General features: G+C 43.2%; 1 protein-coding gene across 1 annotated transcript in view; it reads left to right on the top strand.

The window, feature by feature from the left end:
- The window catches only part of nrxn3a (neurexin 3a), a gene marked incomplete at both ends in the record, with an annotated part of 140,119 nt that overhangs the window by 68,247 nt on the left and 47,134 nt on the right, over nt 1-24,738 (top strand). Inside the window, 3 exon segments of the mRNA XM_079217335.1 lie at nt 16,329-16,622; nt 17,190-17,337; nt 23,970-24,353. Coding sequence (XP_079073461.1) covers nt 16,329-16,622; nt 17,190-17,337; nt 23,970-24,353 — 826 coding nt within the window.

Below are 24,738 nucleotides of genomic sequence, written 5' to 3' on the forward strand. Positions count from 1 at the left end.
TTTGACGGCTTCCCTCACCCCCGGTGTCCACCACCGGGTTCTCGGGTTGCCGCCACGACAGGCACCGATGACCTTCTGGCCACAGCTCCGAGCAGCCGCGTCCACAATAGAGGCTTTGAACATGGTCCACTCGGGTTCCATGTCCCCAGCCTCCCTCGGGATTTGTGAGAAGTTCTTCCGGAGGTGGGAGTTGAAGACCTCCCGGACAGGGTCCTCCGCCAGACGTTCCCAGTTCACCCTCACTACACGTTTGGGCTTGCCAGGTCTTTCTAGCCGACTCCCCCGCCATCTGATCCAACTCACCACCAGGTGGTGATCAGTTGACAGCTCTGCTCCTCTCTTCACCCGAGTGTCCAAGACATACGGCCGCAGATCAGATGATACGACTACAAAGTCGATCATTGATCTCCGGCCTAAGGTGTTCTGGTACCAGGTACACTTATGAGCCACCTTATGCTCGAACATGGTGTTTGTTATGGACAAACTGTGGCTAGCACAGAAGTCCAACAACAAAACACCATTCGGGTTCAGATCGGGCAAGCCGTTCCTCCCAATCACGCCCCGCCAGGTTTCTCTGTCATTGCCCACGTGAGCGTTGAAGTCTCCCAGGAGAACTATGGAGTCGGCAGGCGGCGCCCTTTCCAGGACCCCTCCCACCGACTCCAAGAAGGCCGGATACTCCGAACTGCTGTTCGGTGCATAAGCACAAACAACAGTCAGAGCTTTACTCCCTGCAACCCGTAGGCGCAGGGAGGCGACCCTCTCGTTCTCCGGGGAAAACTCCAACATAGCAGCGCTCAGCCGGGGGCTCGTGAGTATCCCCACTCCCGCCCGGCGCCTCTCACCCTGGGCAACTCCAGAAAAGGACAAAGTCCAACCCTTCTCCAGGAGCTTGGTTCCAGAGCCCATGCTGTGCGTGGAGGTGAGCCCAACTAAATCTAGCTGGTACCGCTCCACCTCCTGCACCAGCTCCGGCTCTTTCCCCGCTAGCGAGGTGACGTTCCACGTCCCTAGAGCTAGTCTATGCTGCCGGCGATCGGCCCGCCCAGGTCTCCTGCCTGGCCTGCCGCCCGGTCTGCATTGCACCCGACCCCGATAATTCTCCCCGCGGGTGGTGGGTCCACGGGGTGACTGCTGCTCCATGTTGTTTCTTCGGGCTGAGCCCGACCGGGCCCCATGGGCGAAAGCCCGGCCACCAGACGCTCGCCGACGAGCTCCCCTCCTGGGTCTGGCTCCGGGAGGGTGCCCCGGTTTCCCTTGTCCGGGCGAGGTAACTTTAGTCCGTGGGCTGCAATTCATCAGGGTTTTTTGAATCGCTCTTAGTCTGGGCTCTCCCCCGAGACCTGTTTGCCTTGGGAGACCCTACCAGGGGCTGACGCCCCGGACAACATAGCTCCCAGGATCACTGAGCCACTCAAACTCCTCCACCACGTTAAGGTGGCGATTCATTGGAGGAGATATACACAAATATATATACACAAATATATATATATACACATATACATACTGTATATATATACATATATATGTATATTATATATATGTATATATATGTTATATGTATACATTTTTTGATATGTATATAAATGTATATACAGATACAAATATGTATTAAAAGTGATAAAAAGCTTGAGGTTTCATGGAACGGCGTGGAAGTGGTGTGGCGACAATTTCATATGGTTCTTGATCATACAATTAAATGAAAGTCAGTTCATTTAATATAGCCCAAAATTACAAATACAAATTTGCCTCGAAGGGCTTTACAATCTGTACACATGACATCCCTGTCCAGGGACCTCATCACATCGGATCAGGAAAAACTCCCCTAAATAAAGATAGTAAAAACCCTTTCACAGGGAACAAAGGGAAGAAATCTGAGGGAGAGCAACAGAGGAGGATCCCTCTTCCCAGATGGACAGAATCAATATGTGTGTCATGTGACCAGAATGAATAACGTAACAGAGTTCCAGCACATTACATGAATATGACAGAAATTATTCATATGAGTAGTAGGCATGGTCCACGATCCATGAAGCAGAAAGAGGTAGAGAGGACGGGCATCAGCAGGGCCGCCATTGCAGGAGGCAGGACTGGCTCTAGGCACAGCCACAATCCATGGAAACTTGAGGCGAGGAAGCATAGAGGCTCCCGAAGAAAGAAAAGAAGAAAAAAAGCAAGCTGTTGTAACTCAACTGTACTTTGTCAAAACTGTTCCAAAGTTAACATGCTTTATGAGAGGCATGGCTGGAAGACTTCTGCATGCCAATATTAACTCATAGTCAGAGCGCCACCTACTGGGAAACTATGTGCAATTTGAACTAGAAATGAACAAAGAAAATGGAATTGGCCGACTTCCAGTACGGTTTAGAGCATGATCCCAAGAGAGTTATTTTTAAGTTCATATGTGGTACCCATCAAATGTTGTATGTCTATGTTGAACGTACTGCAAGGGCTGCTTTGTTGAATTTAGTTGAATTTTCTCCTTAGAGGTTCATTGGTCCTTTTCTTCTGAACACAATGAGATACAAACAAGCTTTTGATATATTTTGATGAAATTTAACCTTTAATGATACACAGAGAATTTTGTAAAAATTGAACCCAGCGTTTCAGAAGATTTGAGGAAAAGGTTGTTTTTCACAATTCAAAATGGCGGAAATTATAAGTAGGCGGAGCTTAATGCGGCCATTTACTCTTTTGTAGAGCAGACACAACCGGACATGCGTGCCAAATTTCAAGTCAATTGGTGATAGGGGGAAAAAACTGTGGGCTTTCACATCTCATAGGTTGTCAAAAAAAAACATGTTTTTTAGGGGGCGCTATCTGACTTCCTGTACGGTTTAGAGCATGGTCCCAAGAGAGTTTATTTTCAGTTTACATGTGTTACATATGGCTACCAGGTTTCATACATGTAGGTCAACCGTCGCGCTGGGGCTGCTTAATTGAATATTTGTAGGGGGCGCTATCGAGCCGAAGTTCCATTTTGAGTCATTCAAATCACATCAGGTAACTACATATTTACCTTTAAATGTGTGTGCCAAGTTTAGTTACGTTTTGAACATGTTTAGTCCATCAAAAGTACTTTTGTTGTTGACCTCGAAGGATGGGTCGCCACGGCAACAGTGTTTCACGAAACATTCTAGCCAGATGTCAGTCATCTGGATAAATGTGCACGTTCCTCTTCAGAAGGGATAACGGGACAACGGGGCTCTTCGCTAGCAGTAGCTTAAACGGAACAAGCTCACTTAGCATCCCCCACACTAGCATAACGAACGACAACACACACGTCACTTCCTCCCTAACCACCCGCCTACCCCCCTACTCCACCAATCACAGGCCGCAGCCCTACCAAGAAGCACGCTGCTTCCCTGTGATTGGCCGGAGAGAGTGACCGACCCCTGACCGACCCCTCCCCACCAACAGACGCCTGTACAGGGTCGATACAATATTTTGGGGGGAATGACTTTTGATGAGAATGTCAGCGGTGAATAATGTCTTTGTGGTCCCTGTTCCTGCTGTACAGTAAAACATGATACGGCTCACAATCAGGAGAGCAGAGCAGATAGCGCTCTGAGAGCAGACTAGTTAGCGGGGAGCGAGGGCATAAAACCGGAAACTAAGATGAGGAATGAAAGGGGTTCGATCACAAAATCGTGATCATTTCCAGTGAGAGATAATTCGGGTTTGCCGGCCCTCCGCTACACGTCGGGCCTAACAGCGACCTTGAACAGTACATTATCGACGACACAGTACTGCCTCTCGTACCGTATTGCTTAAATATACATGTATGTGTAGATTACTATATAACTAGGAGTTTGAATATGTGTATGAGCGGATCAGTATGTATGTATTATTCATAATCAGAAATTCAATCAATTGAAGCAGTAAAAATAAATTGTGTATAATTCTCTGTATTCTTATCATGAGTCCACCTTAATCATGTTCTACAATAATGATATGTATGGTGTACTAATAACACTGTCATATAATTATGAGTGCTTTCAACACATTCATACGTTTCTTAAGAGCTAAATAAACTTAAGAACAGCGGCATGCAGCGTCCGCGGCTCGAGGAGCTCTCGTAAATAAATGATTCTTGTCGGCAGAATCTATATCGCCGCGTACAGGAAGTCATGATGATGTAAAGGATGGATCCTGTGATCTGGAAGAACTCTCTCCCTATAAAACTAATATAATAATATCGCTCCTTCATCAATGAGGAAGAAGCTGCCTTTTTTGTCCGTGGGAGTGTCCAGCTTATCCAGTGAAGTTCAGTAAGCCTGCCCGGGAGCAGGTTTACATTTTTGGCTGCGTTGCTATGGTGATTTATCTAAACTTGCTTTGAGGAACTGAAAAGCCTGACCTACGTCATCTTACCCTGAAAATGACCCGGGTAACTCGGTAAGCCAGGTACGAAGAATAGGGCCAAGGTGAGTGACAGGAAACACAACAGACAACCTGACAGTGACAACAAAACTACACAGAGGGCCTGAATGTCACAGTTTCCAGGAGCGAGCGAGCAGACAGGAGATAAGAGATGCCGGGCAGAGGAGAGGAGCGAGAAGCTGCTGTGTGGACAGAAGAAGGGTGTATGTACAGTTGGAGATATAAAAAGGGGGAGAGAAGGTCTGAGTGTGGAGTGTTTTAATTCATGACTATTTGTGTAAATTGATTGATGATTTTTTTAATTTTATATATGAATCACAAAACATTACATGTGTTAATGCTTCTGTGTGCATTTGTTTATATTTATCTTTTACCCTTAGTAAAAGATAAGATAACTTTAGTAATCCCAAGGAAATTCATGTGCCAGAGTTTGATCAAAGATGGGAGCTGCCAGTGAAAAACGACACTACAGTCTCTCGGGGTGAAGTTCCAGCTTGTGATATAATAATAATAATAATAATAATAATAATAATAATAATAATAAAACATAGAGTAAAAATTAAAATGTATATGATGAATGCAGTAATAAGCATTATTGTATACAAAGTATCAGAGTAGTTTTACGAGTATGAGTATGTGGACACAGTATCGGACCCAATACCAGTATCCTTATCAGTAAATCCATAATTTAAACTACTCTGATAAGTACAATTTACTTTAAAAAAACAGTTGTATATGTAACAGCAAATATTACTCGCTACGACCCACCTCTGCAGGAGAAATTTGTCAGAACTCATCTGTTCAGAGCGCATTATCTGTTCTCACAAATCATTGTCATTATATTATTATATAGTTATTTTAAAGCTGACAAATCTTCAAAATCTGAACATGGACTATACCTTTTATTGTCCATGGAACACACACAGTACACACATGCATTAATTTGGTCATCATTCCTTCTACCTCCTAATCACAGGCCCACCCACCCACACATCTGCAGCACCACTAGCTCTCACTCTGTCTGTTGTCCAGCACCCTCACGTCCTCCTCTCCCTGCCATTAGGGCTAATTTGCCTGCTGCCAATGCTCTTGTCCTCGCCATCCACAGACCGGCATTATGGATAAATGTTTTGTTACCATGGCACCTGGGACTGGTCGCCCTGGGGAGCCCCTGTGGCTGGCTGGCCCATGATTATTACGCCTCTCATAAGCTAGCAATTACAGAGAAAGCCTACATCTCAAAACCTGCAAAATACATAATGGCCGACAATAACACATAATTGCTGTAACTGCATTGTCATTACACCTCCATCAACCACTCTTATGGAGCCTGGCTGTGCCTGTACTATTGTAGCATACAGATGATGAGCAACAGCACTGACTGCTGCTCGGGATTCTCAGCAGTAACAGTACTTTGTTACTGTAATTAAATATGTTCATAGCATTTGTACTACTCATGAGTAGTACTCTGTTTGCATTCTCCTCCACTAGTTTAAAAAAGAGGTGCCCTACTTCTAGGATACATCAAGAGGGAAATATCATGCCCCTTTACTCCACTATATTTATTTTTCAGCACTAGTAACTTTGACAATGTATGATTAAAAAATATATTTTCCATACAAATCAAAAGAGCTCATAACATATGATGCATTGTTATAGATTAAAGTACTTGACATTATACATAGTAATAAGCAGTTGAAAAAACCCAGACCGTGACCAAGTGCAACTGTTAAAAGCGTACAGTCATGAATCTGTGAAAAGAATCCAGCAATACAATATATCATCTTCTAACCAGTGGATGAATGTCATTGTAAGTGCATGGGACACATTTTTACTTGAAAGTAGCATTCAATGCTATTTAATACAACTAAATGTTGTATTAAATACTCCAGTACATCTCAGAGGTAATTATTGTACTTAAGTAGTAATATTAATCCAGAAACATCTGATATAAAAGTAAAGCACTGACAAGGAATATTGTACTGATCTATCAATACTTTTTCTTTACTACATTATTATTATTCTGCTGATAATACTTACATACTTTTACTTCAGTACGGTTTTAAATGCAGGAGTGTGTATTAGTACTTTACTCTAGATTAACCGGTATGACTGCTTCTTCCACCATTGCTTATAACGTTAACTTAATTCTGCTGCATCATGAGTAGCGTACTTCTTATACTTTAAGTACACTCTACTAATAATACATCTGTAGTTTTAACTTGGTAAAAGAAAATTGCTGGAAGTTTGTTGTCTGTTTGTTGGAAGATTGTTGTATAGAGACAGTATCCCCACTTATCAACAGTAATGAGTACAAACATGTGTAGCAGAGAGGGAAAATCAAGAGCACAGAACTGCCCTTTTCACTCCCGGACAGGAGAAGGGGGTGGAGCCAAAAAAGACAATAAAGGATCACACCTGTGAGCGGGGAAAGAAACAATCAATTAACCAAACAGCGCCTGGAGATCAGAGAGAGAGGAGTGAGAGTGGGTGCGAGGAGAAGCTAAGTACGCTATTCAGTTTCTGGTCACTTCTAGGCTCGAAGACAGTGGTAGCAGATATCCACTGGAGCAACTAGAAGTAAGAGAACCGACTGAGTGGATTAATGGTGCGTCCAACAAAAGAGTGAGAACTGGACTTAAATGAACTGAGACATTCACACCTTCCTGATCATGCACACACCCACTTGACCCCCCTCTTATTTAGCTGTTCGCTGGAGTGTATCTTTTATTTAAATAACTTGTGCAGAGACATTCACGTGCTATCTCCAGACTCTATTTGAGTCTCTCTTTTTGTTCATTGTTGATGGACCGGGTGCCTAAGACCTAATTTGTTTGGATTCTGACCTGTTTTATTCAAGACATGGAGAGCAGTAAAACGAAAATGTGCTTGGTTTGTGTATTCTGTAAATATTGATCCTTTTGTAGCGGGGTTAGCAAGCTAGCAGGTAAACCCTCTAACTATTCCAGGTAGCGTCCATTTTAAATGACAGGGTAGAAGGTGCCATATTACCTTTCTCACCTGTCTGGCGCCCAACGCCGACCTGTAACAGTGACGAGAAACCTACGCTACACATGTAATTCAAATAAAATAATTGTTTCTTTTAATAATTATATTAACATAATTAGAAGTAAAATGACTTATAAAAGAAGCAGTGAGTAATTTAATTTATTTGAATTCATTACATCACTGTATTATGTTCACATGTTTTTATTTAATGGCACTGCAAAAGCGTTAGCAAAACCAAAGTATGCTCTCTGACATGCCCGTCCACTTTATCTGATGGATCAGTGGATAAAAGGCCATCAGCCTCAGAATCCCTTCACAGAGTTCTACAGCATACTGTGTTTTATGCAAAAGAAATGGTGCCACCATGTGGACACGACGACGTAGTGTCTGGCTGTCTCAAGGCAGACCATGACGGACTGATACAACTCATCAAGCGTCAACATGAGCGTTGCAGCAAAATTAATAAACCTTTAGAAAACTATTGACAGCCTTCAACGAAGTTTAATGTCTCTTGTATCACATGTGTGTCGCCAGAGTTCAATTCAGTTTATTTTGTATAGCCCAAAATCACAAATTCCTGAAATCCCTCAGAGGGCTTTACATTCTGTACACATCCAGAGGGAAGGGTGGTCTGTAGTCTGGCAGTCAATGTCATCCTGATGCACTGTGGAGCATGTTCATCCTTCTCTGATGGTCACACACAGGGGCGGACCGGGGGAAAACAGAGGCCCGGGAGTTAGTCAGACTCAACACGCGCGCTGCCACTCATGCATCGCACGATTCGACCAGTCAGTGGCTTACTTGGAAATATACCCATACACTTAACATTATTTTGGACGATTACAAAGAAATCACATCATATATGTTTATTCTAATAACATTTGGCTCCACCAATTTGCCTGGATGGACACATGAAATAAAATGATACCGGCTATTGTAAGAGTAGGTATAGTTTGCTGATGAATACGCTTAACTCTGGGCTAGAATCAGATGGTTATACGTAAGAGCATTAAGGAACGAATGTCAGCAGAGAAAGACCACACAATAAAGAAACTGGAATCAGAGGGTAGAATTAGTACGAACTGTATTGTAGAACAGAACATACGATGTGTGTGTGTGTGTGTGTGTGTGTGTGTGTGTGTGTGTGTGTGTGTGTGTGTGTGTGTGTGTGTGTGTGTGTGTGTGTGTGTGTGTGTGTGTGTGCGCGCGCGCGTGTGTAACTCTGCCGGCTTGGTATATAATGGTCACATGGTAATAAAAAAAGTATACTCCTTTAAAGGATTTACGTGTTGGGGCCATGCTGTTGAATCACGCAACAGCTTGTGTCCAGTGAGGGTCTGCAGTGATCTTTCCAGCCCTGGAGGTGTGCAGGTCCAGGATGGAGGGGAGGCTGGAACCAATGGTTCTCTCTGCAGACCTGACGGTCCGTTGGAGTCTGACTGTCCTGTTTGGTGGCCGATCCAAACCACACAGTGATGGAAGAGCAGAGGACAGGCTAGATCAGAGGTGGGCAAACTACGGCCCGCGGATCCGGCATTTTAATCCGGCCCGCCGAGTATTATAATTATTATAGCATTAAAAAAAAAAATTTAAAAAAAAAAGTTATAGTAAAGACCGCTGTAGCGCTTCTCCGTTCCCAAGTTCAGTTTCCGAAGCACGATGACCACAACAGACCAGCGTTCAAGTCGGGAGCAGAGAGGCGTTACAGCAGTTTTAGGCGCCGTGCGGACCGCTGCCCGCCGAGTTCTGCTGGACTAGAGCGACACACAACACTTGCTGTGCTGCGCTGGTCAATTCCACCCCTCCCCCACTGATCCCACAGACAAGGGTGACACTTATTTTTTTTATTACCGTAATACACCGCAAACCACTGAAAAGCTCCACTTCTTAGCGGTCAGAATCCTTTTTAATTATGTCGTAAAGCGTTAACTTTAGAAGCATTACGGTAATATGAATCACTTTCTGTCGCCGGAGACAGGGTTTGTACTCCAACAGGTTTAGAGTTGTAAATGAACTGACAGCTGCATGCAGAGTATTTTTCCTCAGTATAACTAACATAACTAACCACATTCCACCCTGCGCTCATGTCACGTGACATATAGGGTTCTGTCTGCCAGCCTCCTGCAGTGATCCCTTCTGTCACAATGAGTGGACCCAAGAAGAGACAAGTCCACAGTGAGTGCAGAGTCTTTAATGAGTGGACTAAGTATTTTTTCACCGAAGTGCGATCAGAGGCAGTATGTCTTATTTGCCAAGAAACCATTGCAGTATTCAAAGAATACAATATTAGCCGCCACTTTTCCACCAAGCATGCTAACTCTGCTAGCCAACAGTCAACGACAGAACGGGCGGCTACTGCTAAGAGGTTGGCAGCCAATTTAAAGAGTCAGCAAAATATTTTTCTCCCCCAAACTGCTACACAAGAATCAAGCACCAAGGCAAGTTTTTTGCTAGCATTCAAATGAGCAAAAGCCAGCAAGCCTTTCTCTGAAGGAGAGTTTTTGAAAGAATGTATGGTAGAAACAGCAGGTCTCTTATGTCCAGAGAGCAAAAACTAATTTGAAAAATGGAGTTTATCAGGCAGAACAGTGACTCGGCGTGTAGAACAAATGGATGAAGATTCAACCAGCGAGTTGAACAAAAAAGCTGAGTCATGTACGTTATATTCTCACACCGCCCCCTGCCGGCCTCGCCGTGGTCCAGTGTAGAGCCACGGGTCTCACACCGCCCAGCACCCCCTGTGGCGGACCACAGGCTCCCCACCTTCCCTTTGGCTCCAGTAATCTGTTTTACCAGATACTCATACTCTCATGTGGTCTGCATTTGGGTCCGCAACATTGTCCTCCCCTGACAGGTTCACACAAACACTCTCCATCCATCTGATACTGGCCCGGCCCGTCTGTCAAATTTTTTTATTCAATGTGGCCCCTGAGCCAAAAAGTTTGCCCACCCCTGGGCTGGATGATGGCAGAGTAAAACAGGATCAGCAGCTCCTGAGGCAGGTGGAACTTCCTGAGCTGGCGCAGGAAGTACAGCCTCTGCTGGGCCTTTTGGCGGATGGTGGAGGCCCAGTTCAGGTCCTGGGAGATTGTGGATCCCAGAAACCTGAAGGTCTCCACCGCAGACACAGTGCTGTTGTGTATGGTGAGGGGGGTGTTGGTGGGCTCTTCCTAAAGGCCACTGTCCACACACACACACATTTTGTGACTTGTTCTGTATAAAACAACTACCAGTGTCTGAATAAACAAGGTTGATAATTAGGGCTGGGCAAAGTTGAAAAAATGTAACTGATTAATCACATTCTTTTTCTGCGATTAATCGCATTATGCGCAAAATCAATAATGAAGTAAAAACTAGTGCATTGCACGCTTTTATTTTAAAGTAATGTTATCAGAACAATATAGCAGGCACTCTGGAGCAACAGCAAGTTAACAACAGTGTATAAATCAAAAATATATGCTAGGTAAGAAAAAAAAGATGTATTTAATTGTATTAATGCTTCTATCATTCCATTAAATATTGTATTATTTTCAGATCTTATAGACTATTTTATTCTAATGTGAAACAGCTTAAATCATGCTGAAGAAGAAACATTTGTCTTTTATCAGGGAACAACATAAACATTCTGTTAGTAGTAAGGGTCCCTGTGAGGGACAAGCCCCTCCTTCTTTTGTCATGTTCAGTAGTAAGGGTCCCTGTGAGGGACAAGCCCCTCCTTCTTTTGTCATGTTCAGTAGTAAGGGTCCCTGTGAGGGACAAGCCACTCCTTCTTTTGTCATGTTCAGTAGTAAGGGTCCCTGTGAGGGACAAGCCACTCCTTCTTTTGTCATGTTCAGTAGTAAGGGTCCCTGTGAGGGACAAGCCCCTCCTTCTTTTGTCATGTTCAGTAGTAAGGGTCCCTGTGAGGGACAAGCCCCTCCTTCTTTTGTCATGTTCAGTAGTAAGGGTCCCTGTGAGGGACAAGCCCCTCCTTCTTTTGTCATGTTCAGTAGTAAGGGTCCCTGTGAGGGACAAGCCACTCCTTCTTTTGTCATGTTCAGTAGTAAGGGTCCCTGTGAGGGACAAGCCACTCCTTCTTTTGTCATGTTCAGTAGTAAGGGTCCCTGTGAGGGACAAGCCACTCCTTCTTTTGTCATGTTCAGTAGTAAGGGTCCCTGTGAGGGACAAGCCCCTCCTTCTTTTGTCATGTTCAGTTTGTTGCTTACCTTAAAGATGTATGTTAAAGACCAGCAATTGATTAACTTCAGACAAAAGCAATCAGTGCTTTTGATGTTATTCAGTTCAGTTTTTCATACTGTGAGAAAAGTCCAGTCTGTGTTGGCTGAACAAGAGCACTGAAGTCTGGTTGAAGATGTGAAGGACACCTGACAGGTATCTCAGCGGCGGCTTTGCACCTGCGCGATTAATGTTAAATTAAGGCGGAGTTAACGCATGATCAAATAATTAACGCCCTTAATAGTTTAAGCCCTATTAATAATGCTCTATATCTCTGAGTAGATATTGTATTGCAAGATGAGATCATTTGAAAGAAAACATATATAATGCAAACAAACTGTAAAATAAAATACTTTACATCTGTGTGGTTAAATAGCTGATTTGTATGACTGTGCCATGATTGGGCCATGTGAAAATTCCCACTTCCTACAAAGAAATAGATATATACTAGATAGTATAAGCTCTATGAATGCACATTCTTTTTTCCTGAATCTGTTTGACTGGCAATCTAAAAAGGTAATTTCAAGCCTGAGTCGTATTGTTACATTGCTCTCTCTCTCTCTCTGTGTCTGTGTGTGTGTGTGTGTGTGTGTGTGTGTGTGTGTGTGTGAGAGAGAGAGAGAGAGATGTGGATGCCTGGTTGAAGAGATAAGGCAGTGATGGATTTCTATCAACTGGCCATTGTCCCTCACACCCCACATACCATATCTGCAGTGTGTGTACCTTGTGTGTGTTGGTACCCCTCAGCCTGCTATCAGTCTCTGCTAATGCCTCATTCTCATGTTAACCTGCAGTCTGCGTCTGCAGTGTGCTGATAAAGCTTCCTTTGCATGTTGAAAGGTGCTTTTGCTGTTATTATTCAGAGGGGGCGGGGCCTCAAAGTGACTCGTCAAACTGTCAGCTCCACCTTCAGCCACACCCCTCCTTCACGTCTAAAACCACATTTCAAATGATTTATGCTTTCTTTTATCAACAAGCATGTAACAGTGGCAAATGGTACAGTAACCCAGGTGTGTGTGTATATGTATATGTATATGTATGTATATATATATATATTTATATTCTCTCAGTCATATCCCACAAAAGGGACCATTCTGTTTTTGGTAACAATATTACATTTAAAAAAAGAAAACTAAAACAACATTAAATCTACATCTTTCCTGTTCAGTTCTTTCTTGGTTCAGAGTTTTGAGAATAATATATTTTAGGCGGTTACATTTTTGTGTGTGACACAACACTTTTCCTGGGATTGTCGTCATATATAAATATTGCAATACTTTGATCAGATACACATTGGCCTTCAAATATTTAGGGGGCATACGCCACACACACTTGCACTAATTGAGCAGCTTGGACCTTCTAGTAGCCTTCTGTTCTCGTGGTGGACTTTGAGAGCAACATTAAGACGTAGATGTACGGTACTTGACCATTCAAAGCTCTTCACACTACATGACATCATTCACACACTGATGGGAGGAACTACCATGCAAGGTGGGCAAAAACATGGAGGCTTTGCAGAATAACTGCATAGATGCACAGCCTTCAGCTGAATTTGCTTTTTTTTATTTGAAATAAATAACTTTCCATTGAAATAAAATATATATGTTTTCATTTTTGGGCCACTCAAATAAATTGTGGAAGTAGGCAATATTGTGTATTTTATTTCATTCCAACATGTGATACCAGAGAATTAAGCAAGCCCAGGTTTAAAAAAAAAGAAAAAAGATTCCAATCTCCACACTCATTGATAGTGGGACAGCTGGAGTAATGAGAGATGTGATTGAGGGAGCGAGGGGAGGATGGGTGGAACAAATAGAGAAGTAAAGGCAACAAAGAAAGAGAGTGAGAGGAGCGAAGAGGAAAAGACACTTTCCCTCTAGTCCCCCCGAGCACCTTAAAGGATGAGCTGATATACTGTCAGATCTGATAGAGGATTATGGATCATCTCAGCCAGGCCCCTTAACCTACTCATTCAACCGTCGTTGCATTCTTAGACAGAACCTTGGGCGAGGAGCAGGGGCAGACACGTTCATTTAAAAGAGCGTGGAACGAAGGAGAAGGTGTGTTGTTTGGATATGCATGTGGGGAAAAAATATATAGACAGAGGGTGTTTCTCTGCCCAGAGAATTAGAAAAAAGGCCTTCAATTTTCCACATGAGCAGATTTCAATTTACACACACATCCCCCCTGTGACTCCATCCTCCTGTTATTATTGATAGCATTTGGGGAGGCTGTGATAAAAGATTGGCCACTTAGTGTTTTCATTTGTTTTCTAACATTGACAGGACTGTCTGTATGCCGATGTAAACTGTGTGTATGTTGGCATGAATGCAGCACATGTGCTTTGTCTGTGGGGTAAATTCAGTAGACTGTAGGAAAAGGAAAATGGAGGCTATACAGTGCACCAACATATTCTTACATTTTGAATGACATATTTTACAAAAATGCTTCATTGGATAGAGCAGTAGCACCATCCAATGTGCATAATCATAAATATCATAAATCATATATATCATATATCATAATCACTGATTATACGATTAGTCATTCTAAGAAGAACAATTGTGATGATCAATTCATAATGTCAATGCCTTTATTAGTAACAAATGGAAGAGATGTGTCAACCGGAGGGTTACGTTTTCCAACATAATTGTCAGCTTTGCCATAAAGAACCAACAAGAAAATAGGGGGGTTGGATTGTAGCCTCTCCAATGGAAAGACAGCCAGATGTAGACAACAGGAAATCAATACCGGTGTTGAAATCACCGGTTTTCAGACGTTACTTAAAAATGAATAACCAAGGATTAGATTTAAGTATCAAACATTCAAATAAATCATTAATACAGTAAGTGATGAAGACATCACCCTAAAACAATTGAAAATGATTTGATATCAGAATCTGTTTATTTGCCAGGAATGTTTACACAAACAAGGAGCAAACATTAGACATGAGACGTTGGACGAGACAAACGACAATCAACGACAACAACAGTGCAATGGGTATTAAATTAAGTATAAAGTAAAATAAAGTGCTCAGACAAACAGATTACGTTAATGTAAGTTTATGTTAAAGTGACATGTGTGTTTAAGTTAAAGTGTATGTTTAAGTGACGTGTTTTAAATTAAAAAGTGTATGTTAAGTGGCATGAGTGTTTAAATACGAAGTGTGCAGGGGAGTGACCAGTAAGAAGAAAGAAAAGAAACTCCCGACGGGAAAAAACTGAACATTGTGATGTTCACAGTGAAAACTATAGTATATACGCAGGATACAGATGAGTGAGACGGTGTTTTAACAGTATGTGTGCAAGAGTCGGAGAATAAAGGCTGTTCATCGAGTTGTGGTTTGTCTGGTGTAAAACTACACAACAGAAACACTACATCCATTAGCGTACTTTATACGTCCTTGTTCAAGATTACATGGATAATGTATGAGCAAATGTAGTGGGATATCTACGAATTACGGCACATCATTTTTTTTATACAGTAGCTAGTGCTACAAATGCTGGATGAGACCAGCCTGCTTAGCTTCATTCGTTTCAAGACATAAAGATGTGGTTTGTGTGGGGACATGGTTCATGGAGCCACACCTCCCAGACAAAGTCAAATTATGTAGTTCTTGTCCTGTCCATGAAAACCTTCATGTAGTGTATTGATGTACAGTATTGATCTATGCAGAAAACCAGAGTTGACATGAGGTGGCTACAGTTCAAATGATTTAGAGATCACAAGTTTTCAATGACTCAGAAAAATATAAAAAAATATTCCGTCTGTAGCCGGGTGAATCTCTGAGAATAGCTGGTTTGCTAGCCAAATTTCTGTGGATTAAGACCTGTCAATCTATTTTGGTGATGTGGTAAACCCTATGTCAATAGGGAACCGGTCCTGCCTGCTGCCATGGCCCTGCTGATGCCCCTCCTCCTCCCCCCTCTCTACCTTCTTCTGCTTCATGGATTATGGCTATCTGGATCATGGACCATGCCTACTACTCATTATATGATTCATCTGTCATATTAATTGAATGTGCTGTAACTGTTACGTTATTAATTCTGGCCACATGACATCTATTGCTTCTGTCCATCCGGGGAGAGGGATCCTCCTCTGTTGCTCTCCCTCAGGTTTCTTCCCCTTTTTTCCCTGTGAAAGGGTTTTTACTATCTTTATTGGGGGAGTTTTTCCTGATCCGATGTGAGGTCCCGGGACAGGGATGTCATGTGTACAGATTGTAAAGCCCTCCGAGGCAAACTTGTATTTGTGATGTTGGGCTATATAAAATAAACTGAATTGAATTGAATATTTGCTGTGTGCCATCATAGTGTTAAAGAATGTTTGACTGCCAATCGTCATCGGCCTATATTCAGTAAAAAATACGCAAACTGGACATTGGCATTGATGCGTTTTCGTCGTTAGTCTTAATGAACAACACATCTGTTTTGAAGTCAGCAGGAGAGCTACTAACGTTAGTAAGGTTGACAGCAACAGCTTTTAAAGCCGAGCTGTAAGAAAAAAAATGTGCAGTCATTAAAGCTTGATTCCTTTGTCAAAGTCTAAGTTTTAATAGACAGAAGTGACCATATACAGGTATGTGAGTTTAAATCAAAATGCATGTCTACAGATCATCTTGAAAAAACAGATAACATTCTTGATATTTTGAGGTGGATGATCTATCTTTGACAATACCACAATAGAATAATAATTGTGATGTTATCTTTGTTTTATCACAGGTGGTGTATAAGAACAATGACATCCGCCTTGAGTTGTCCCGCCTGGCTCGCATTGTGGACCCTAAAATGAAGATCCAGGGTGAGGTGTCCTACAAGTGTGAGAATGTGGCCACTTTGGACCCTATTTCTTTCGAGACTCCTGAGGCCTACATCAGCCTCCCAAAGTGGAACACCAAGCGGATGGGCTCCATCTCTTTTGATTTCCTCACAACTGAGCCCAACGGCCTCATCCTCTTCACCCATGGCAAACCTCAGGAGCGCAAAGACGCTGCCCGCAGCCAGAAGAACACCAAGGTCAGCCCATATTCCAAAAAAATCATATGACCTGAATGACTGAGAACCTTCACAGGCATCATACAAGGGTATACGATTACACAGTTATATATGTATTGATGTGTGTAGACCACGTCAGGTTGGATGTGATGCTGATTCCCAGGAACATAAAACTGTTCACTTGCTCCACCTCAGCTCCATTTATATAGACAGGGGTTTGTGTATTCACCTCTTTTTTGTAAAAATAACTGTATGAACTGGGCACTCACAATATTGTGCAGATTGCAGCACAGAGGTGCTCACTCAGTCACGGACGCACAGACTCACTCAGTCACTCACAACATAACACATAACCTCTCCTCAGGCTTATGCCTGGCAGATATCATTATAGGTTGACCACTGAATGCTTGTCTCAATGAAGAATTTACAGATTACATTTTCAATGACATTTACAACTGCTTGCTAATATGTGTAACTACACTGCATTGTTACATATCCAGATATGAACAACTTACATTCCCTTTGTATGTAACATTACTTTGATTGAATGCTAAACATCTGTTGATGTGTTCTTTTCAACTTTTGCAGGTGGATTTCTTTGCAGTAGAGCTGCTGGATGGCAGCCTGTACCTTTTGTTGGACATGGGCTCAGGGACTATCAAAGTGAAGGCCACCCAGACAAAGGTCAATGATGGTGCCTGGTACCATGTGGACATCCAGAGAGACGGCCGCTCCGGTCAGTTGTGTTTGTGAATCAGTGAGGTTTACTACCTTTAATAACATTTGAATAACCTATTTCTATGAAAGACCCTCTTTGAAGTACATTTTAAAAAGCACAAATATTTTTTAAAGGACTTAACAAAAAATACTAAAAACACTGTACTTTTAATTAATTATGTAGTTACTTACATAATTGTATCGATAACTTATGACTCATTTAATAAACTGAATTTGATATCACACGGCCATTCACGTGCGCAGGCACACACATGCACTTAGACACACACAGTCAGTTAGCTTAGTCTAACACAAAGCTAACTTCATGCTAGCAATCAAATTAACTTTCTTTCCTGTGTGTGTGTGTGTGTGTGTGTGTGTGTGTGTGTGTGTGTGTGTGTGTGTGGGTGTGTGTGTGTGCGCGCAGCTGCTCTGTGTGTGTCCTCACAATGTTACTAAAACAAGAATGAGTGTGAAGCTGCACTGATTAGCTCATTTGATGCACCTGTGTCATGAATGACAGACTGAGTTTTTCCTTTAAAGATGTCCTCCATTGGCTCCAATGCATTTTATTTTTTCATAAAAAGCTTAATATTTCAAGAACTTCAAAGGTAAGACACCAAAATAATGCTTTCTGAGAGATGACACTCTTGCGAACGCGTTGATGTTGTTTGCGGGTCTGTAGGTTACACAATGTGTCTCTAGTTGCAGTTTCGAAATCAGGTACCACCATACCATCCCGGACTGTGCGCTGCTTCCCCAACAAGCCCTGGATCACCAGGGACCTGAAGGCTCTTCTTAATAAGAAGAAAGCTGCTTTCAGGTCTGGGGACAGGGATGAGCTCAGGAGAGTCCAGCGTGACCTGAAGGTGAAGCTCAGGGAGGGCAAGGAAGCTGGAGGCCAAACTCCAGAAGAACAATACGAGGGAGGTGAAGCAGATTACCGGCTTCAAGGTGGGAGGGAGCCTGGAGAGGGCCAACGAGCTGAACTGTTTCTTCAATAGGTTTAGTTCACAACCCTCATCCGTCTCCTCCTCTCACCACACCTCCCCCTCTGCCTCCCCTGTTGAGCTGCACCTTCGCTGAGCCCTTAACACCCATTGGCTCTCCCAATGAGCCCTCAACATCTAATGGCTCTTCCAATGAGCCCTCAACAACAATGGGCTCCTCCACCATCCCCCCTCTCTCTGTGACGACTGACCAGGTGAGAAGACAGCTGGAGAAACTCCAACAACACAAAGCTGAAGGACCTGATGGCATCAGCCCCAGGGTCCTAAAGACCTGCGCCACCCAGCTGTCTGGTGTCCTGCAGCACCTCTACAACCTCAGCCTGAGGCAGGAGGAGGTCCCGGTGCTGTGGAAGACGTCGTGCCTGGTCCCTGTCCCGAAGAAGTCGATTCCATCCGTCCTCAACGACTACCGACCGGTAGCCCTCACCTCCCATGTGATGAAGGTGCTGGAGAGGCTGGTCTTGGCTCACCTCCGACCGCAGGTGAAATCGTCGCTGGACCCTCTACAATTTGCTTACCAGCCTCATGTGGGTGTGGACGACGCCATCATCTACCTGCTGCAACGAGCTCAGTCGCACCTGGATGGAACAGGTGTCTCTGTGAGAGTCACTTTCTTTGACTTCTCCAGTGCATTTAACACCATCCAACCACTGTTACTGGGTGAGAAGCTGTGGGTGGTGGGGGTAGACTCGTCCACCATCTCCTGGATCACTGACTACCTCACAGGTAGACCACAGTGTGTCAGACTGGGCCGTGTGCTGTCTGGGACGGTGGTCAGTGATGCTGGAGCCCCACAGGGAACTGTTCTGTCTCCCTTCCTGTTCACCCTGTACACCACTGACTTCCAGTACAACACAGAGTCATGCCATCTGCAGAAGTTCTCTGATGACTCTGCAGTGGTCGGGTGTATTAGGGATGAACGGGAGGAGGAGGACAGGGCAGTGGTGAGTGACTTTGTGGAGTGGGCCGGTGAGAATCACCTGCTTCTAAACGTGGCCAAGACCAGAGAGATGGTGGTGTACTTCAGGAGGAAGACGACGGCTCCTAGACTTCTGAGTGTTCTGGTAGAGGACATGGACATAGTGGAGGAGTACAGGTACCTGGTGTCTCCATCACAAGGTGGAGGAGTACAGGTACCTGGTGTCTCATCACATGGTGGAGGAGTACAGGTACCTGGTGTCTCATCACATGGAGGAGGAGTACAGGTACCTGGTGTCTCATCACATGGTGGAGGAGTACAGGTACCTGGTGTCTCCATCACAAGGTGGAGGAGTACAGGTACCTGGTGTCTCATCACATAGTGGAGGAGTACAGGTACCTGGTGTCTCATCACATGGTGGAGGAGTACAGGTACCTGGTGTCTCATCACATAGTGGAGGAGTACAGGTACCTGGTGTCTCATCACATGGAAGAGTACAGGTACCTGGTGTCTCATCACATGGAGAAGGAGTACAGGTACCTGGTGTCTCCATCACATGGAGGAGTACAGGTACCTGGTGTCTCCATCACATGGTGGAGGAGTACAGGTACCTGGTGTCTCATCACATGGTGGAGGAGTACAGGTACCTGGTGTCTCATCACATGGTGGAGGAGTACAGGTACCTGGTGTCTCCATCACAAGGTGGAGGAGTACAGGTACCTGGTGTCTCATCACATAGTGGAGGAGTACAGGTACCTGGTGTCTCATCACATGGTGGAGGAGTACAGGTACCTGGTGTCTCATCACATAGTGGAGGAGTACAGGTACCTGGTGTCTCATCACATGGAGAAGGAGTACAGGTACCTGGTGTCTCCATCACATGGAGGAGTACAGGTACCTGGTGTCTCCATCACATGGTGGAGGAGTACAGGTACCTGGTGTTTCATCACATGGAGGAGTACAGGTACCTGGTGTTTCCATCACATGGTGGAGGAGTACAGGTACCTGGTGTCTCCATCACATGGTGGAGGAGTACAGGTACCTGGTGTTTCATCACATGGAGGAGTACAGGTACCTGGTGTCTCCATCACATGGTGGAGGAGTACAGGTACCTGGTGTTTCCATCGACAGCCGACTGAACTGGAAGGCCAACATCAACTCTGTCTACAAGAAGGGGATGAGTCGACTCTTTTTCCCGAGGAAGCTTGGATCCTTCAATGTGTGCAGAAGATGCTGGAGATGTTCTACCAGTCGGTGGTGGTCAGCGCCCTGTACTTCTCCATCGTCTGCTGGGGAGCAGCATTGGAGCCGGTGACACCAACAGACTTAACAAGCTAGTTAAGAAGGCCGGCTCCATCATCGGCTGCAAGCAGGAGTTTCTGGAGCAGGTGGTGGAGAGGAGGACGCTGAAGAAACTTTTGTCCATATTGGACAACCCGGACCACCCTCTCCACCACCTGCTGCAGGGGCATATATATATATATATATATATATATATATATATATATATATATATATATATATATATATATATATATATATATATATGGAGAGGGTGGTCATGTGTATAAGTATATACACATGACCACCCTCTCCACCACCTGCTGCAGGGTCAGTGGAGCACTTTCTCTAACAGATTCCTCATGCTCCGCTGCAACAAGGACCGCTACAGGACATTCCTGCCTACGGCTTTAAGACTTTACAACAAGTCACCGCTTGCCAGATCCTCTGTGGATTAACCACTGCACATGTTTATGGTTATCTACACTTCACACTTAACATATTATATTACATACATTATTTGCATTTTTGCACTCTCCTATTGTTTGTTGTTGTTATTTTTATTTACACCTCACACACTTAATATGCACATACATACTTGCACTCTTGCACTTCTACTGTTTAAGTTAATTGAATTCCTAAATTAATACTCTTCTTTCTTTCATCCAGCTATTTTATTGTATTGTTATTTTTATCTTTATTAGTATTATTATTGTATATATCTTTCATCCCTGTTGTTTTTATATCTTATCTTATTTTCTGTGTAAATGGCTGCTACTCGACACGAAATTTCCCCTTGGCGATTAATAAAGTATATATTCATTCAGGTACGATTGTCAAGGGGACATCGTTTGGAGGGAGAATTAACATGGAGCTTAATTAGTCGGATTTAAATACATGTCCTTGGCATAAATTATGCCCAAAGAGTTAGTATTGTGGAGTAGATGGCAAAAGTCAGATATTTTGTACACATTTAAAAGGGGACATATGATGGAAAACTGTATTTCAGTGCATGTGTATACACATTTGGGTATCTCAAGTGTCGACCAACACACAAACTGTGGAAAGAAGACAACATAGTCAGTTTGTGTCGTGGTCTTGGGTTTCTTGGTTAGTTTCCTGTTGCCTTTTTTTGTATGTTAACTTTCACCTTTTTATCATGTCTGGTTTGACTTACTTGCCTTTGTGTTTTCCTGCTTTTGTGTCCTGCTTTTTTCTCCGTGTGTAATCACCCTGTTTTCCTTGCACATTCATTCTATCTGCTTTCCCTGTTTCTTTGTCAATTCTTTGTCTTAGCTTGTCCAACCAGTGTTCCTGGTTTATATAGCTTGTATTCAGTTTCCTGCCTGCTTTTGAACTTTACACGTTTACTCATTACTCGGGTCCTGTTGCTCATCCTTTTCTGCGTTTGGGTCCATACTTGAACCCAGACAATACCTACTGACCAATAATGGACCCAGCTGATTTATTTGATGAGCTGTGTTAACTGGTTTATTTCCTTGGTTACTTGTATTGGGAATGAAGAGGAGCTCCTACTGGGGGATTCAAAGAGGAGCTGGCATGCATGCAGGTTTCCTCTAAGCCATGGCTGAGGAGGTCTTTACCTGGGTGGCTTCTGGACTTAATAAACACCCCCAACTCCGAAGTCACCCCAGTTTGCTAACCTCCAGCATGCTAGCAACCAGCTTCTATACCAGTCTATTGACCTTGGGTTCACAAGTCTGCTGTCCCCGTATCCTGAGCCTGCTCTAGCCCGAGACATGGTTCTGGGAATCAGCCTGGCCCTGGGAGGTCTTGGTAGTTTCCTTTGTGCTTGTCTTGAACCATCTAGCTTTCACTCTGCACCCCAGTTAGGATGCGTATTTGTCCTCCTTTTTGCATACCTGCAAACTTGTCACCTTTCGGCGAAATTCGGCGTTTTTAAATCAAAATATATGAACTGGCCGGCCAGCGTTTCTGAGATTGGAGTGAGACATGGAGAAAAGCTGATGTTGGGATCTTGGCAATAAAACATCTTTGTCGAGTCTTGGCCAATCAGCGTTAAGATGTCTACAGTGGCTGTGTCTCGTAATGCGTTCTTCTCGGTACCTGATGAAAAAACACACAACTGAAAGATGACATTCTCTGAATTTAATACTGTTGTTGAGCCACAAAATGTAATTTTAGGGTGTTTTCAGGAGAGAAGTTAGTTGTTTAAGCATCAAATCTGTGGTCCGTTTGTCAAGAATCAGCCGACTTAAAAAGATACGCTGACGAGTTGAGGCCCGCCGGCACCGGGCGGTCAGCGCTCTGCTGCCCGCCGAGAGCAGCCTGATCCCGGCAGGACTTTTTGAAATGATCCACTGGCTCCGATTTCTCCGTAGCGGTTAAACATGAGATATAATTCTGTTTTGAGGATCTAACGAGCAATCTTTATCATTTATTATTTATTCACAGTAACGTTACATCAGTTTGACTGAGGGAAAGGTTAAGATGTATAACTTAAGATTTTAATTTTACTTTGCACTACAGCGGTGTCTTATTACTTTTGGCCAAATTGTTTGCAATTATATGTGTATCTATATGAATATATAAGTATATATATATATATAAAATGCATATTCAAAATACATATTAATTCATTGTTAATTTCAATTAATAATATATTAATACTATATTACATATATGTATGTGTGTGTGTGTGTGTATATATATATATATATATATATATATATATATATATATATATATATATTAAAAATAAAAAATACATATTAATTAATTGATAAAGCAGGGTATGCTCCAAGGAGATCAATTACAGTAAAAAGGGCTCCAGACAGTTTCTCAGTTTATCTGTGAACCTGGTTTGTATTTGCTTTCCTGCCTTTTTTTAGTTCACACTGTAAGTTTACTCATCATTAGGTCATTACAGATTTCCTGTTGCCTCCTCACCCTTTTCTGTATTTGCATCCCTTCCTACAATTCTTGAACCGTGACAGTTTCTGGGCTGCCTAGATCGGAAAACATGTGATTCAACAAGGCATTCTTCATATTTTGCTTCCCTTTTTAAGTTGCATACAGGAATATGACAATGTCCACCTACAGCTTGAGAACTATCTTAGCAAAGGTGCACCATACTTTTCTCCCAAACCAATCAGAGCAGATTCGGTTTCTTAGGGAGTGTGGCTTAAAAGAGACAGGCACTAAAACTGAGCGCTTCAGACAGAGGGGGAAAACAGTTATATTCAAGTATGAACATGAAAATGAGCATAATATGTCCTCTTTAAATTATACAATTATAAAATGCAATGATGGAAGCAATGAACAATAAATAGTTCATACTGTATACAGTGTGATTTCTTCCTAGTAATACTATTCTATCTTGTGCCATTGTTGCTATCCATTCAGCTCTGTACCTGACGGCTGTTCCTTCTGATCTCTGTTCCTCCATTCCTACCACAGGGACCATCTCCGTAAACAGCAGAAGGACCCCATTTACAGCAAGTGGTGAGAGTGAGATTCTGGACTTGGAGGGCGACATGTATTTGGGGGGGCTTCCCAGTGATCGCACCAACCTCATCCTACCCACCGAGCTCTGGACTGCGATGCTCAACTATGGCTATGTAGGATGTATCCGTGACCTTTTCATTGACGGTCGAAGCAAAGACATCCGCCAGATTGCTGAGGCACAAAATGGTGCTGGCATCAAACCATCATGCAACAAGCAACCTGGCAAGCAGTGTGAGAGCTACCCATGCAAGAACCGAGGAGTCTGCAAAGAAGGCTGGAATAGATTCATCTGTGACTGCACTGGCACTGGCTACTGGTCACGCACCTGTGAGAGAGGTAAGGTTTTTTCTCTTCCATGAACCTTAGACCGTTCGAATACTATCTCAAGGTTAGAGGCAATAGTGTTTAAAAACAACAAACACACTAGAGGACTGGAGCAGCAAGGAGAAGTAGTCATCGCAGCAACATTAAAAGGAATTCCAGATTACAACATTGTACAGACTGTAGTCGTATGAGATAGATTTGTGTGGAAGTATTTTATATAGGAAAGTTTTAGTAAAGATTCCTATGTTTGGAAGGTAGTGCGCATACAAGATAAATGAGACTGCACAAGTTATAGGGAGGGGTTTAGCGAAGGGTCAATTCATCAAGACTTTTCTCAGTTTTTTGGATTCAACATGAAGGCCTGCCAAAAAAAACTATGTTTTTTCAGGAATTCAAG

This window comes from Taurulus bubalis, assembly GCF_910589615.1.
Source record: "Taurulus bubalis genome assembly, chromosome: 1".
NCBI classification, from domain to species: Eukaryota; Metazoa; Chordata; class Actinopteri; order Perciformes; family Cottidae; genus Taurulus; species Taurulus bubalis.